The sequence below is a fragment of the Penicillium rubens genome (assembly GCF_028828025.1).
Source record: "Penicillium rubens strain IBT 27055 chromosome Unknown utg000004l_segment0_segment0, whole genome shotgun sequence".
Classification (NCBI taxonomy): Eukaryota; Fungi; Ascomycota; class Eurotiomycetes; order Eurotiales; family Aspergillaceae; genus Penicillium; species Penicillium rubens.
This window is the reverse complement of record NW_026890602.1, coordinates 501327-515502: the sequence shown is the minus strand read 5'-3', so window position 1 is coordinate 515502 and position 14176 is coordinate 501327. Positions and strand designations below refer to the sequence as shown.

Genomic DNA, 14176 nt, shown 5'->3' with positions numbered 1-14176 from the left:
CATCCGTCCACATTTGATAAATGATTGGCAAGTGGGTCGATCATCAACGATCCTTTGCCGCTCCAGTTCGGTTCAATATCCGCCCGAGCGGATCGACCCAGCCCGTCTATTTTTGTACCAAGAGATAGGCCATCACTTTTTTGGTCACGTTGTCGTTTATACGAGCCTCAAAAATGTAAGACGTAATACATCGATAAAAGTATGGATTTCCCCAGGGTTGCAATATCTACAGTATAAAAACGTATCCCGATGACAAGCGCATAGAGGAATCATAAGTGGTCAGGGAAAGCAGTAGGCGGTGACTATTTCACCGCTTTTATGGCTGGCTCCAGATGCCCCTTGTTGTTTTGTCCAATGTTGTATGCGCTGGGATTCTCTTGACGCAACTGATCCGCTGATATTTTTTTCCACGCCGAGACCAAGTTGCTTCGAAGATGGGTATTTAAGAGCACTGCTCCCAGTTGAATACGCCACAGACCTTGGTTATCCCTACGTATTCTGCACCTTGTACAGCCCAAGCCCTTGTACGTCTTAAATGCTTAAGGAGTTGCGTGTCACTTCACTGACTTGAGCCTCTAATTAGTACGATCCCATTGAAATGTTTCGCAGTGCTTTTCGGCCCTTCTCTTCCTTGCGCTGCACTAGGAGCCCTCTTACCGCACGATATTTTCATCATGTCACAACAGATTTCATTACCCGTGATACGGGAGGAAATTTGGTGACTAGGAAGGTGCCTATTGTTATTGGCAACCCGGGAGAAACTTATGTTTTGATTGAGCAGGAGGTTGGTAGTGCGCTCCGTGCTGCCAGTCCTTTCATATCAACTTCTGTAGCTAGTGCTGAAGATAGATGTAAACTTACGTTTTTCCACGATTCGCAACACTTTGGCTTTGGTACGTTATTAGTGTGCGAGAGTTTTAGCCAAGGCTAACGGTTTATTTTATTGCTAGGATTATCGACTTATCCCCGCCTGTATATCCCAAGCCAAATCCCTCGCCAGACAGAGTCAAATACAAGTCCGGCAACTTTGTTCTTAGATGGAAAAATGCACGAGATAGTTCTAGATGGAACCCCTGACGGTATAATCTACTCACAAATCGTTCCCGTATTACGCGTACTGATCTATAATGCTACCTAGCAACTTTTGCGGAGCACGCAAGCGCTACTGGACGGAACCTAGCAACCGTACTCGACCAGCTAAAGGACATGTGATATTAAGCTTGTTTTCCCCGTGGCTATGTCGGGAATCGACGGGTTGCCTACCTATCGCTAGAACTCTAGAGAATGGTTACTGGTAAATGTTACAATCTGGATCTGATCTGATACCACATGCCAGATCTGTCATGATTAGTTTGCTTTCCTTTGTTTGCTCTGCTTTCTTTGTTTGCCTCGCAAAGCGAGAAGAGCCGGAATTTATATTGTTTGCAACGATCTAGGCTTGATTAGCTTTCTAGAGAGCTCGCCAGATCTTGCTTCTTTCTCTTCCCCGTCTTTATTATTTTGAATGGAGTACTCTCTTGCTTTGCTCTGCTTTGTTTGTAGATCTGGCTCATCACAGTAAATAGGAAATCCCGATGTCATCGGGTAATCGGGCTAGGATTCTCTGTAGATGCTTGAAATTCACAACTTAATGTAATAACTTTTAGGTTTGTCTACAAAGTTTGCATAGGTCGATCGACACACTTGTACAAGTTTATCTATTGCGCTATCAATGTAGCAGTCAAAAGGTAAGCGTGGTGGACACGGTCTCAACTAGATAATGTAATAGTAGACAAAGTGACACGAACAGGCTAAATCAACAAAGCTTTGTATCATATAAATCTCCTTCCCTTCCGTCTAAAACACCATCCAGACGGGGTCCAAAACGTCGACCATGCTGACGGAGAGTATAGGCTAGTATTTCGTAGCTGACCTGATATACTCTGTAACTTCCGTAGTCGCCGGACCAAGAGGCACTGCTATAGACTTGTAATAATCTCCCAACTGTTTAGCTGTCCACTGATTGGTAACAACAGCGACATGAGCATTTGAGAGCTCTTTGTCGTTTTTATCCTCCGCGAACGGTACCTTCTGAAGGTAGTAGCCGTTAATTTTCAAAAACATATCGGCGGCCACTAGGGCAGTGCGTTTGTTCCCGTCCTGGAAGGCATGATTTCTCATTATTTTCTCAGCAAGGTTCGCAGCAAGCTGAAAAACATCTTCCTCCTTTGTGTAATGTTCCATATCTATCGGCGAATGGATTGCAGACTCTAGCATGTTCAGCTGGATTGGAAGAGGTTTGTTGATATATCTTAGATGAAGTCGCTGGATTTGCTCCGCTGTTAGAAATAGAAGTGTTTTTGAAGCCATTCCGAAAGAAAGTAGATGTGACAAGAAAAGGAGTTATATGTTCAAATGGATTTGTCGGTTTGTTGTTAACTTCAATGAATCAAATGAAAATATATATATATATATATTACTTTTAGATGCTACCTACACGGTGATTGGTTTATAGGCAGACTCGTCTAGGCGCCCCTTGGGCGCTAACGTTATACTATGTATAGGTGTGATAATTCAATGTAACGGCGGTAAGGCCCTTGCATTAGAACGTCGTAGCATATAGTAAGAAGGCCCTACCCTCCGCGTGGCAAACCCGGTCTTTGGAGTGCGTTTGCACGGCCCCCTTACGGAGACGCATGAGCGAACATGGCTTGCAGGTGCCGAAACTAGAGCTCAAGGCCAGCGGTTACGCAAGCCACATAAACATCATATCTGTGGAGACCCATATATATAAATATATATATATGCAAGCCAAGTCACAAGTATCACAATTAATAATTTATCCGCGTAGAGCGCTTACCTCTACATACCGCTAATAGAACACCTAAAAGCCTCATTCTAGATTGTCTAAACATCCATATGCGTAATATACTTTTCAGAGCCACGTCAGGAACGGAGGATACATTGCCTTTGATAAGTAAGGGCAAGCACTACAATTTCATGACAAGTGACCATATATCCCCACCGCAATAAGTACCGGGTATTATCCTGCCATGGACGAGCAATACCAATAGAGGATGCCTCGGGTTCCTAGTTACGTACTATCGTGGCAGTCAGTTAGGTAGTTGAGCTCCCCCTTCTCCTAAGACAACCTTTTTTGCCTCTACCTTTGGTTCCCACACTTCCAAGGTTTGTATTGCATTACGTGATTTAAACTTATCATTTCTTTCAATTTTTTCCATACTAGATTTACCTACTAGGGAAACTGCCATTGCAAGGCTGTGCCCTTCTCTGCAAACTACTACTCCGAACCGCATCAAATGATCTAGCACGTCAGGTAACACCTATGGCGATCTCAATATAATCCGTATTGTCCCGGTCACCGTCACCACCCGACCTTACCGTCAGCACTAACATGCCATATTAGCATGGAGATTCAGAGTTCACAAAGGTTTTGAACCAGCAGAATATTACATAATAATAGTGGTGTGGGGTATGGGCAGTCCAAACTTATGGACCTTCACCGTATTTCTGTATCGGGTGTTATATTACCCAGTCTTTTTACCGGAGGAACATGAGACCGAAAATATCCATGGAACGATCCATGGATCCATGTTGATTTTGCTTAGTAATTGTCCGCATAAATTGCCGGGCAGCTGTTCCAAGGTTATTTTAGAGAATCTAATCACCGTGACTTTTTCCAATACGCCCGGGATCTCTGTCACTCTATTCTTATTTTAGTCCTCTAAAATACATCATACCTATCACCCTATGGACCAGTCATTATCGCTTCAGCCGTCCGGTGACCTACACCTCTCGGGCTATGGGGATAAACAGCATGGTACCTTGCTATTCGGCCAAAATCGGCCTTTCGTACCGCATTCAGCGACTTCTGATATTACCTCACCGCTGCCAATGTCCTCTTGTTCCCAGACTGAACCATCTATTTCACAGGGAACTCAGATGCTGCATGAAAAAATGCCTGTATCTGGTGACGTGTCCCTCGAGAATCGTTCTTGCGGACATCAGAAAAAACAAACGAATCCCTCTCAATCCAAAATACAGAAACCAGAGAAACGGCAGCGTTATAAGCCAAAGCCAGCTCTAGTCAAAAAACACGGAGAACCACGAGATGCTGAAACCCCATTAAGTGGAGTTCCAGAAGATGTTCGTTAGGCATTGCCCAGCCTCTATCGGCCTTTGATGTGCATTAAACTATTGACTAACTCTTGCAACAGCGCCGTCGTATGCAGGTTCGCCTAGCGCAAAGGGCGTTTCGCTCTCGCCAGCGGGATGCCATTACAGGCCTCAACAACCGCATTTCCCAGCTAGAGACCATCTTGGATCAAATGAGCCTCACTGTTCTGTCATTTAGCGGTCAGCTAGTTCAATCCGGGGTACTGGCGCCATACTCTGACTTGACCACACACCTACATGATACGATAAAAACGTTTCATGATTTGGCATCCAAAGCAAACCCGGACCGCGAGGAACATGTGTCTAATGTTCCCTCACATTGTGAAGACTTGCCGCAATCTTCATTTCCCGAGCCAATAACGACCCCGCCATCTAACATACCTCCGTCTTCGTCCCTGGATCGCGGCGGATCTGATCATTCCACCACTGACAGCTCCCCACACATCCTCGAATCACCAGGGATTTCAGTCATAGAATTACCTGAATTTATTGAAAGACTGAATTTGGCAAGTCTCTACCAGGGGAAATTGGCTTTATGCGATCAGTCAATCAGTTTATATCGTCTCCAAAAGCCATTCGGGTTCCTTTTCAGTATGATGAATCGGGAATTCCTCACAGCTTACTTCAAAGCGAGATTAGATGCCCAAGTGAGCCAGAAGCCGTTAGATGGGTGGGCAGAAGTCCCCTTCTTCGGCTTAGGTGGTGCAGGGACGCACTATCCCCGGCTCTCATTGCAGAGCCAAGGGGTAAGCCAAGCTTTCTGCGGTTATCATGATTGGGATATAGTTAAAGATCCCTTGTCGCTTGTCTCGCCAGATATTCAAGAGCAGCTAAAAGGGGATTGGTTTGACTTGCAAGACCTGGAGGGATTCCTCCGGGAGAAAGACGTGAATCTGATTTTGTGTTCTGATGAGCCAATTCAGGGCTCACTGACGAAGACCACTGTCAACATCGCGCGTCTGATGCCAGGTAAATAGGTACTCTAATTTGGTGTTCGAGTTTTCTGACTTTGATAGCATTAATAAGCAGGGGAATCTGCTTAGGTCGCACGCCTGGATTTCAACGCGATGATGTGGAGAAGGCCTTGCAGCATGCAAAAGTATCATGAAATATTAGCAAATGATCGTTGGACACTACGGTGTAGGAACCAAAGAAGCAAAGAGGAGAGAGTTGTATTAGGGGGAGAGAGAGCAAGCTCCAATTAACTATCTAACTAGTTACCAAACGAGAGGTAGGTGTCTTAGACCTAGGCATCCACCACAACAATAATACATATATACGTGGTATCCGGGATATAGCAATGGGCACTGAACGGGTATCTGCATAGGGCTTGATAGAATTCATCATGCCATCCATGAGTTCATCAAAGATCTGGCGCATAAGTCGGCAGCCCCTTGGCCAACCGGTGAATCTGATTCCCATAATGAGTCTGAATTCTCGATTAGCATTAGCAACACCAAATCAGCTGATCTGCAGCCATTGAGTAGCTCGGAAAACTTACAGTCTCTGCGCCTGCACCTAGGACCTGACTTCGAAGAAGCTTAGGAAGCCACCCAGGTCGGACTTTGTTCAGAGTAATCTGTGTATCCTCTTCTGCTATGTTCTCGCCTAGGAACAATTCTGGGAGTCTGGGATTTATGGCTGCTGGACGTGCAATACCAACAATATCACACGCGTTCTCTTTTATAGCTGCCTCTGCACCAGCGCGACTGCGGAACCCGCCGGTCAGCATGAGGACAAGATTCGGATACCGTTTGCGAGTCTCTTTAGCAAAATCAAGGAAGAAGGCTTCCCGAGCTGCGGTCCGTGCGCTTTTCGTTTGAGATACTGCGGGTTTGTCGCCGTCTACCATCTAGTGACGTAGTATCAGTAAGTATAAGCCATGTATCGGTAATTTGGCTTAACATACCCTTGGGTTTTCATAGGTTCCGCCACTAATCTCAAGGAAGTCAATGCCTGCATTGGCAAACATTCCAATCTGAGCCATTATATCCTCAAAGCTTGCGGCGCTGTGGTCGGCCGAGTTAAGTTTTAGACCGATACAGAAGTTGGCTGGCACGACCTCTCGACACCCCCCCAAGATATCGAGAACGATTTTGGCGCGTTTTTCTGCCGAGCCTCCGTACGCATCGGTACGAAAATTAGACTGTGTCTAGGAGTTAGTGATAAGTCGCTGTGTATCTTATTCAACCCAACGCACCTTGGGACTCAGGAACTGATCTACACCAGGAACCTGGTTAGCATATCTTTGTTGAGTATAATGCGAGTTGGACTAACCTAGGAGGTATCCATGAGCTGCATGCAGCTCAACACCGGAAAATCCACTGTCTGCCATCAAACGAGCTGAATCCACAAAGAGACGGATAACAGTATCTATATCTTTCTGTGTCATCTCTCGGGGTTTGGGAAATGCAAGAGAAGTAATGAGAGAATCCAGAAAGTTATCACCAAGTGCTAGTGGGATCGCGCTGGGTGCTATCGTCGAAGAAAAGAGACCTCTACGCCCGGCTCCACGTAGGGATTGCCTTCCAGGATGAGAGATCTGAACAATGGTGGGCGTACCATGCTTCTGGCATGCTTCGGCATATTCTCTCCACGATTTGAGATTCTTGTCATTCGGGCCAGTATATTGGGTCTGGACGGCAGGATCCGAGAAGCTTCCGAGGTGGTTGATATCGATTTGGACGTTTCCTGTAATAATGTTAGATGAACCCATAGATTGCTTTCCCGTCGCATTCGAAGCTGAGATGGATGCCTGTAATATGCTGACTAACTCACCTGTCATAATCATACCCCATCCAGCATCGCTCCACGCTTCGTACGCCCGACTGAGGTCCTTATTGGGATTGTTATCCGAATTGGCCAGGTTCTCGGCCATGGCAGCCTGTATAATTGTAAGCATGTAGCTGTACGATTTCATTTTTCGTTGTATACCTTTGACAACCGGTTAGGAAAAACCAACCCGCAAGGGAGCTTGACTGCATCATTCAATGGGGACGGCATTTTGAACAAAATATGCATGAAGTACCTTTGGATCAAAAGGTCTATTTTATACCAGGTTATTTACTTATGCCGTTCCTAAAAGTAATCAACCAGACCCACAGATAGATTTTCAACCCCCTTTATTACTAACTACTAGTAGAATTTAGGTAGTTCTATGCACCCGTTGTGGCTGACAGATGGATCCACTCATAGATAGATTAGTGATCGATTCCTATCAGAGATAGTTATGATTTGCCAAGGCGAATTACCGGCATGATATAGTAATCTTCGAAAACTTCCGAGGTTCAACTGCGAAGAGCCTTGGTTCTACAGCCCGTCGATGTATTGACTAATCAATCCGTTCCGGCCACAATGAAAATTCCGTCCCGATCTAAGCTGCTGTAATGTAAAGCCGAACGCGGATTTCACTGTCATCATCGTACCCGAGTCTCCGTCCCGATGGACGGGGATTAATAAATTCACCCTTATGCTATAAAAGCCCATCGTTTCCTAGATGAACGAATTATAACTATTCCTAACTATCATTACGCTATGTCTGCTCCATTGATTTTCATAACCGGCGCTACAGGTTTTATTGGTAGCGCCACGGCTGTCGAAGCTCTCAAGGCCGGGTATCGACTGAGAATTGGCATCCGCAAGAAATCGGACAAGCTCGAATCGATACTATCAGACCATGGCGAACGAGTGGAATTCGTCACCATCCCAGATCTCGCCCAGGAGGCTGCTCTCAGAGGCAAGCTTGACGGAGTGGACTATATCCTCCATTTAGCATCACCTCTTGCTCAGGGCACAGATAAGGAAGCTTTCTTTGGCCCCGCGGTGAACGGAACCCTGGCTGTTCTCAGAGAGGCAGCTAAGGTGCCAAGCATAAAGAAGGTTGTGGTAACGTCATCGATCGCTTCCTTGATTCCTCTCATTGGGGTGCCTAGTGGCGGTGTCATCAGAGGTAGATTCAATGCACATGGTGGCAGAATGCCACTGTTGTGAAGTTTGCAATATGCTAACATCGGCTTTAGAGGATAATGACTGGGATTTCACTGTGGACCCAACAGCAGATTTTGTCGATCCTCATAATCTTGCCGCAACACCGATGACTTTGTACCGAGCGTCAAAGTTACTTGCAAACAACGCGACATGGAACTTCTGGAAGACAGAAAAGCCGCAGTACTCGCTGGTAACCCTTCATCCGTCGTTTGTCTTCGGGCACAATCCCGTACAAAGCTCCGCCGAGGAAGTCCAAGCAGGGTCTAATGGCATTCTCTGGGGTAGCATCATGGGAGGTGTTCCAGTTGCGGGCATCACGGGTGTGCACGTTCAAGATGTTGCTCAAGCCCATATCAAGGCGTTAGACCCGAAGATCAAAGACGCCTCGAAATATTTGATCTCCGGGCCGCCAACAACGTGGAAAGAAATTTCTCGTATTGTGCACACGGCCTACCCCAATGTTGGTGCGAAGATTACGGAGCAGGCTGAAGGGGCTTCCCTACCCGTCGATACCACCAAGGCCGAAAGTGAACTCGGAATCCATTGGCAACCTTGGGAGAAGATAGTGCGGAGCGTGATGGATCAGCAACTGGGCTTCCTTAAAACTTGAGTCGTACAGGCTGTTAGTATGTTTTTAGATAGATACTATTTCGAGATTTAAGCATAGATCAGGCGGCCCAAGGTCGGGTGAAGCTAGTCCCAACAGATGTGCATTATAAAACCAGGCATCCGGTCATTTGGCCGCTATGCACCTTCGTAGTTGGGTGTAGAATGCGAAAGAACTTGTCTCAAGGCCCGCCTACAGTAGTTTCTACTCTGTTTAACTCATAGAGTAGCTCGCAAGTTCATGATTAGTGATTAAGCTGCGGATGAAAGCCATTACCGTCGGTTAAATATTGCTGTCGAAGGCACGGCACTAACTGCGGTGCGGCTTGCTCATAATAAAATACTTCTCGAATACGAGGCGTATTGGCACTTTATTAATACACCGATAGATCTTCAATGGGGCAGCGATTCGGATGATCTTTGCGCTGAAACCAGTTGAGGATTGTCCGTATGAACGGGCAATGCATAGGCCGACATCATAGGCGGTAATTCAGAGGACCGAAAGTTGACCAATGTTCCTATGTCTATAGTGGTTGAACCACGCACAGTCAAGCTCTCTTATAGCTACACTAAGTCATCTCGGACTCAAATTTGATTCATATTACTTCGCATAATACAGCGCTATACTAAGCTGAAAGATTCACTACTAACTTGCCCCCGGCCACAGCGCCTGCTCGTAGTTTGTTCAATCCATCTAGAATACCCTCAAACCCATCCTTTTCCTTGACAGTAGGAATCGGTTTTAAGATGTGTGTGATTGTTGGAAGGACATTGTAGAAGCGGACAAGAGCTTCGCGGTCGGCTGGTTTGGCCTCAAACTTTGGGCCAATTGGGGGTAACCACTGAAAAGGGTGACCAAACAACGTATACGCCATCACCATCTCGTACGACACGCCCGGTATGCTTGACGTGCCGTTAGGCAATGTCGTTACCACCGTACCGCCAGTGTTTTTCAGTACTTCTGCACATACGGAAGTAGATTTTCCTTCAGAGAAACAATCGACAGCTTTTGAGATCTTAGGATACTCCTTGACGACGTCTGCTGCAACGGTTGCCGACCTGTAGTCAAACACTGCAGTGGCCCCGTACGCCTTGACAAGGTCGAATGAACGCGGCGAAGCCGTCACAACAACTTTATACCCAGCTGCCTTTGCAATCTGGATGTGAAAGAGTCCAGTGCTGGTGGCGCCAGCATAGACGAAGATCACCTCATCTTTAGGGGTTGCCTGATCACCTTGGACGAAAGGGAGTCCATGACGGACATTGAGGGTCAACATGGCAGTCACGGCTGAGACGCCGTAGGTGGTGGCGTCCGTGTCGCTGATTCCATCAGGAACCTTCCAAGCCAAATCCGCGTCGACTTTCAAGTATTCAGCGAAAGCACCCTTGTCGGCAAAAAGGCCACCGTGGACGGCGCCCGCTACGCGATCGCCGGGTGTCCATCCTGACCTGACGGCGCTGCCGACCTGTTGGACCACGCCGGCATAGTCGCAGCCGATGATGGAGTGAGGAGGTGAAATGACATCTAGGTGCTTGAAATCCGTTGGATTCAATGCGACCGCCTTGACTTTGACCAAAATCTCGTTGGGCGAAATTGTAGGAATGGGAACATCGTCCCTGACCTTGCCCCCTTGGCCACCGACTGATTTGCCACTGGCGTGGTTGAAAATCCGGGTGGCAATTCTGCGGTTGGAAATAAGAGCCTTCATGATATGGACGCACAACAAATGATCGAAATGATACGGTGAAGCGGAGTCGCAGGTTCTAGTATTTATGGGCAATTATCACCGCCACATGCCTTTGCAGATAAGGCAAATCACGCTTATAGTTAAAAACGCGCCACTGGAATTTGCAGCGGGGACGGAGCAATTATCTTGCCGACGGCGTAGTAAAGTTAAAGTTGGTGGAGTCGTGACGGGTGGTTATGCAATCACCCGAATATCCATGGACGGATCCATGGATTCGTAACGAGGTGGGAGTCAATAACATCCCGAGGTCGGTATAGGTAGCTGAGAAATGGGTTTAATAGTCAGCTGATCTTATTCCTATATCCTACATTATACCTTGCGTTACTCGTGCTTCATACTACCTCGGCATACATAGGCGGTGTTACGCGGTGGACCAACTTCATACTCAGCCCTTATTTCTCCCAATATGTCGGACCCAAAGCAAAGGTCAATCCTTATCACTGGGTGCGTTTGAGACCTACCCACTCCCTCCATATTACCTGACCTAACCGTCACCCACCAGATGTTCCCAAGGGGGTGCCGGTAACGCCCTAGCCTTGCAGTTTGCTTCTCGGGGCTTCCGCGTTTTTGCGACCGCCAGGTCGCTGAAGACTTTGGCCAACCTTCAGGGGAAAAATATCGAAAGACTGACTCTCGATGTCACGGACACGAGCAGTATCAAGGCCCTAGCGGCAGAAATCTCGAGTCGTACAGGAGGTTCCTTGGACATACTCTTCAACAATGCGGGCACTCGTGGGTTATCTCCAGAATAGTCGACTGCAGGGTTTCGCACGGAAATTAACGCTGCTCGCACCCTAGTTTACAAAGCACCCGCCATCGAGGCAGATCCCGCCCGCGTGCGTGCACTCTTCAACACCAACGTTTTCGGCCTCATGGAAGTGACTGCTGCGTTCACCCCTCTTCTGCTCGCCAGTGTGGCCCCAGACTTTTCGCCAATAATAGTTAATGTCGCCTCCGTCCTAGCGCGCGTCCCGAATCTATTCGCTTCCGCTTACAACGCTAGCAAAGCGGCCGTAGCAGCCTACTCGGACACTCTTCGACTCGAGTTGCAGCCGCTTGGCCTCAAGGTCAAAACCTTGTACATGGGAGAGGTATCGACTCCCTTGATGGCGGCAGACAATATCAACTTTGGGCCGGAGAGTATCTACCGCGCCGTGGAGGTTTCTGTAAAGGCGCGAACAAACACTCACCTTGCAAAGACAATGGCGCCGGCTCAGTTTGCCCGGGAAGTTGCAGCCGAAGTTCTCAGTGGAAAGAGTGCCACCATTTGGAAAGGTACTAATGCCTTTGCAGTTTGGCTTTTGAACGCTGTGGGACCAAGGAATGTATTCGACAGTACCGTGTTGAAGGCGGTTGGACTAGACAAGGAAGAGGCCAGGTCGAGTATATTTGAGCTTGGCCAAGCAAAGGCCAAGAAGGATGCGCGAGGAAACCAGATATAGCTAAGCTCACAAGTCTTAGGGTGGTGACTGGCATGCATATAGTAATACAAATGTTTAGTGTATAACTTTCCCACCTTGAATGTGTCGATTTTCTCTGAATATCTATATCTATATCTATACATTGTTTTCTTGGGAAGAATGAGACAGAAAGCTTGCTAGAAGAGAAAAGTGGAACTGTCGCCAACCGATTGCAGGTATGAACTTGAAATCATTGTGGTGTTCAGTGATATTAACCTCCTTGTGAGTTGCCCCACATCGGACCATCGGACCACGGGTAAGTTCAACTCGTGATCAGTCATCCCTCCGGGGCTCCTGGCAGAGGCGGTGTAAATGATGGCCCGAGCCCACTGTGGAGACTACCTAGGTACTCCACTGTGGAGGCTAATGAGGGACAGCTAATGCTGAGGGCAGTTCCACCTTCTTTACGGAGTAGCTTAGCAATCCATCTCGATGAGATAGAGAGCTGTCGAATTTACGTACGTAGTAAGGCGCCATCAGTTGATGTTGTGGATCGGAAAATGAATGCTTTAGAATTTGCCTCCCACCTCGAATCTTTAAAATTTCTTTTTTCTTATTTTTTTCTGAGCCAGACATGAGTGCCTCCAAAGTTCTAGTGGTGGTCGGCATTACGGGAAACCAAGGGTCCTCTGTCGCAAATGCCTTCCTCAATCTCCAGGGCTGGCACATTCGTGGCATCACCCGAAACCCGTCCTCTCCCGCAGCCCAGCAACTGACCTCGAAGGGAGTGGAGATTGTGAAAGCGGATCTGGACGACATCGCTTCCCTCGAGAGTGCATTCCGCGGCGCCTCTGCGATATTTGCAGTCACGGACATTTATAACCACTTGTTCAACCCCGCCAACTTCCCCAAGGCACAGGAAGCCGGGATATCCGTGAATGAATATGCCTGCAACCTCGAGACCACACAGGCCATGAACATAGCAATCGCTGCTAATTCACCTGCTATCTCCTCTACGCTCACGCACTTCGTCTTTAGCAGTCTTAGCGATACTAACCGCTGGTCGAAGGGCAAGTACACTTGGAACTTCCATTTCGATGCCAAGGCACAAGCAGTGAAGCGCATTCGGGAGGGACTGCCGGACCTCGCTGCCAAGCTAAGCACTGTTCAGGTTGGAATGTATGCAAGCAACTGGAAGGGGGGGCTTGGGCGACCTCAAAAGCAGGAAGACGGGTCTTTCGTTGTGCCAATTCCTGAAGGGCCGGAAGTTGAGCTTCCATGGATCGTCGTGGACCGAGATACAGGCGTCTATGTGAAGGCATTGCTGGAGAATTCCCCAGGAAAGAATGTTCTTGCGTATTCCCAGATGACCACATGGCGTGAATTTTGGACGCTGTGGGCCGGTATTCGGAACGTCAAGGTTGATCTTAAGGTGCTCGGCCTGGACGACTACTTCAAAACACTGCCGGAGTTTCTTTCGAGGGAGTTCCAAGACTACTTAAGGTACATTGTGGAATTTGGATATACTGGCGGGGACCCTGATGTGTGCTGCACGCTACAAGATCTATCGCCGGAGTCTAGGACAACAAGCCTGAAAGAGTACATAGAGGATGAGGACTGGTCTAGTCTTGAGTAAGATAATCTCCGCTTGAGACATCATATGAGACGCTGTGTATTGGTAAATGATTCTCAAGTTTACTGCACCCGTCATCAGACGAGTAGCCCTTGAAACAAAATATCAGTGTCTATATCAGTATCATTATTCTTGATACTTTCTAAAGCTTTCTGGGGCGAGTTAAGGAAACCCACAATTTTGCCCTTGTTTTCCTCATAGGGTATAAATCCAAGAGGACCCGACAGTCCTCACCAAGCGAACCTATCTCGGTCATACGTATCCTAATAGGTCAGCTATAGGCCTTGTTCCTGTCCACAGACAGGAAAGTAAGGGACCAAAGCTGTTTAATATCAGATTCTAGCGGGTAGACTCAGCACTAGGCAAGATAATATATCAAAATCGATAGGAAGGGTAGAAGACTCACTAGTCTGAATAGTACTAGGAGGCGGCGGCATCACACCCAAGGGTATAATATCGAAGTGACTATTGCGGTAGACCTAGCTCCAAACCTCGCTAGACAGGTACTACTTATTAGCCTCGATCGAGTCCTAGAGGATATTATATGCCTTCTTAACGTTCCCAAAGACGGAGCTGTTATCGTAGAACGCCGGGATAGCACTCGAGCCACACCGATCTATCTACAA

At 47.5% G+C, this 14176-nt stretch overlaps 8 protein-coding genes across 8 annotated transcripts; 5 read left to right on the top strand and 3 right to left on the bottom strand.

Annotated features, from left to right (window-relative positions):
* Nucleotides 1–598: 598 nt before the first annotated feature.
* N7525_010148 (uncharacterized protein) lies at nt 599–1212 on the top strand (the record flags this gene model as incomplete). Its single annotated transcript, XM_061214990.1, has 3 exons — nt 599–893; nt 951–1079; nt 1139–1212. The coding sequence occupies 3 exons, from the start codon at nt 599–601 to the stop codon at nt 1210–1212; spliced, it is 498 nt and encodes a 165-aa protein (XP_061067502.1).
* A 681-nt stretch (nt 1213–1893) lies between these two features.
* On the bottom strand, nt 1894–2349 carry N7525_010147 (type II toxin-antitoxin system death-on-curing family toxin; the record flags this gene model as incomplete). Its single annotated transcript, XM_061214989.1, has 1 exon — nt 1894–2349. The coding sequence occupies one exon, from the start codon at nt 2347–2349 to the stop codon at nt 1894–1896; it is 456 nt and encodes a 151-aa protein (XP_061067501.1).
* Nucleotides 2350–3750: 1401 nt separating this feature from the next.
* On the top strand, nt 3751–5153 carry N7525_010146 (bZIP transcription factor; the record flags this gene model as incomplete). Its single annotated transcript, XM_002556600.2, has 2 exons — nt 3751–4146; nt 4218–5153. 2 exons carry the CDS (start codon nt 3751–3753, stop codon nt 5151–5153), a joined length of 1332 nt encoding a protein of 443 aa, XP_002556646.2.
* A 386-nt stretch (nt 5154–5539) lies between these two features.
* Nucleotides 5540–7179, bottom strand: N7525_010145 (NADH:flavin oxidoreductase/NADH oxidase family protein; the record flags this gene model as incomplete). Its single annotated transcript, XM_061214988.1, has 7 exons — nt 5540–5605; nt 5678–6028; nt 6086–6322; nt 6377–6396; nt 6454–6867; nt 6955–7060; nt 7111–7179. 7 exons carry the CDS (start codon nt 7177–7179, stop codon nt 5540–5542), a joined length of 1263 nt encoding a protein of 420 aa, XP_061067500.1.
* Nucleotides 7180–7710: 531 nt separating this feature from the next.
* Nucleotides 7711–8773, top strand: N7525_010144 (uncharacterized protein; the record flags this gene model as incomplete). The annotated part of the gene is made up of 2 exons (XM_002556598.1): nt 7711–8125; nt 8196–8773. 2 exons carry the CDS (start codon nt 7711–7713, stop codon nt 8771–8773), a joined length of 993 nt encoding a protein of 330 aa, XP_002556644.1.
* Nucleotides 8774–9395: 622 nt separating this feature from the next.
* N7525_010143 (zinc-binding alcohol dehydrogenase family protein) lies at nt 9396–10478 on the bottom strand (the record flags this gene model as incomplete). The annotated part of the gene is made up of 1 exon (XM_002556597.1): nt 9396–10478. The coding sequence occupies one exon, from the start codon at nt 10476–10478 to the stop codon at nt 9396–9398; it is 1083 nt and encodes a 360-aa protein (XP_002556643.1).
* A 445-nt stretch (nt 10479–10923) lies between these two features.
* N7525_010142 (uncharacterized protein) lies at nt 10924–11959 on the top strand (the record flags this gene model as incomplete). Its single annotated transcript, XM_002556596.1, has 3 exons — nt 10924–10961; nt 11020–11249; nt 11316–11959. The coding sequence occupies 3 exons, from the start codon at nt 10924–10926 to the stop codon at nt 11957–11959; spliced, it is 912 nt and encodes a 303-aa protein (XP_002556642.1).
* Nucleotides 11960–12551: 592 nt separating this feature from the next.
* N7525_010141 (NmrA/HSCARG family protein) lies at nt 12552–13553 on the top strand (the record flags this gene model as incomplete). The annotated part of the gene is made up of 1 exon (XM_002556595.1): nt 12552–13553. The coding sequence occupies one exon, from the start codon at nt 12552–12554 to the stop codon at nt 13551–13553; it is 1002 nt and encodes a 333-aa protein (XP_002556641.1).
* Between the last annotated feature and the right edge of the window lie 623 nt (nt 13554–14176).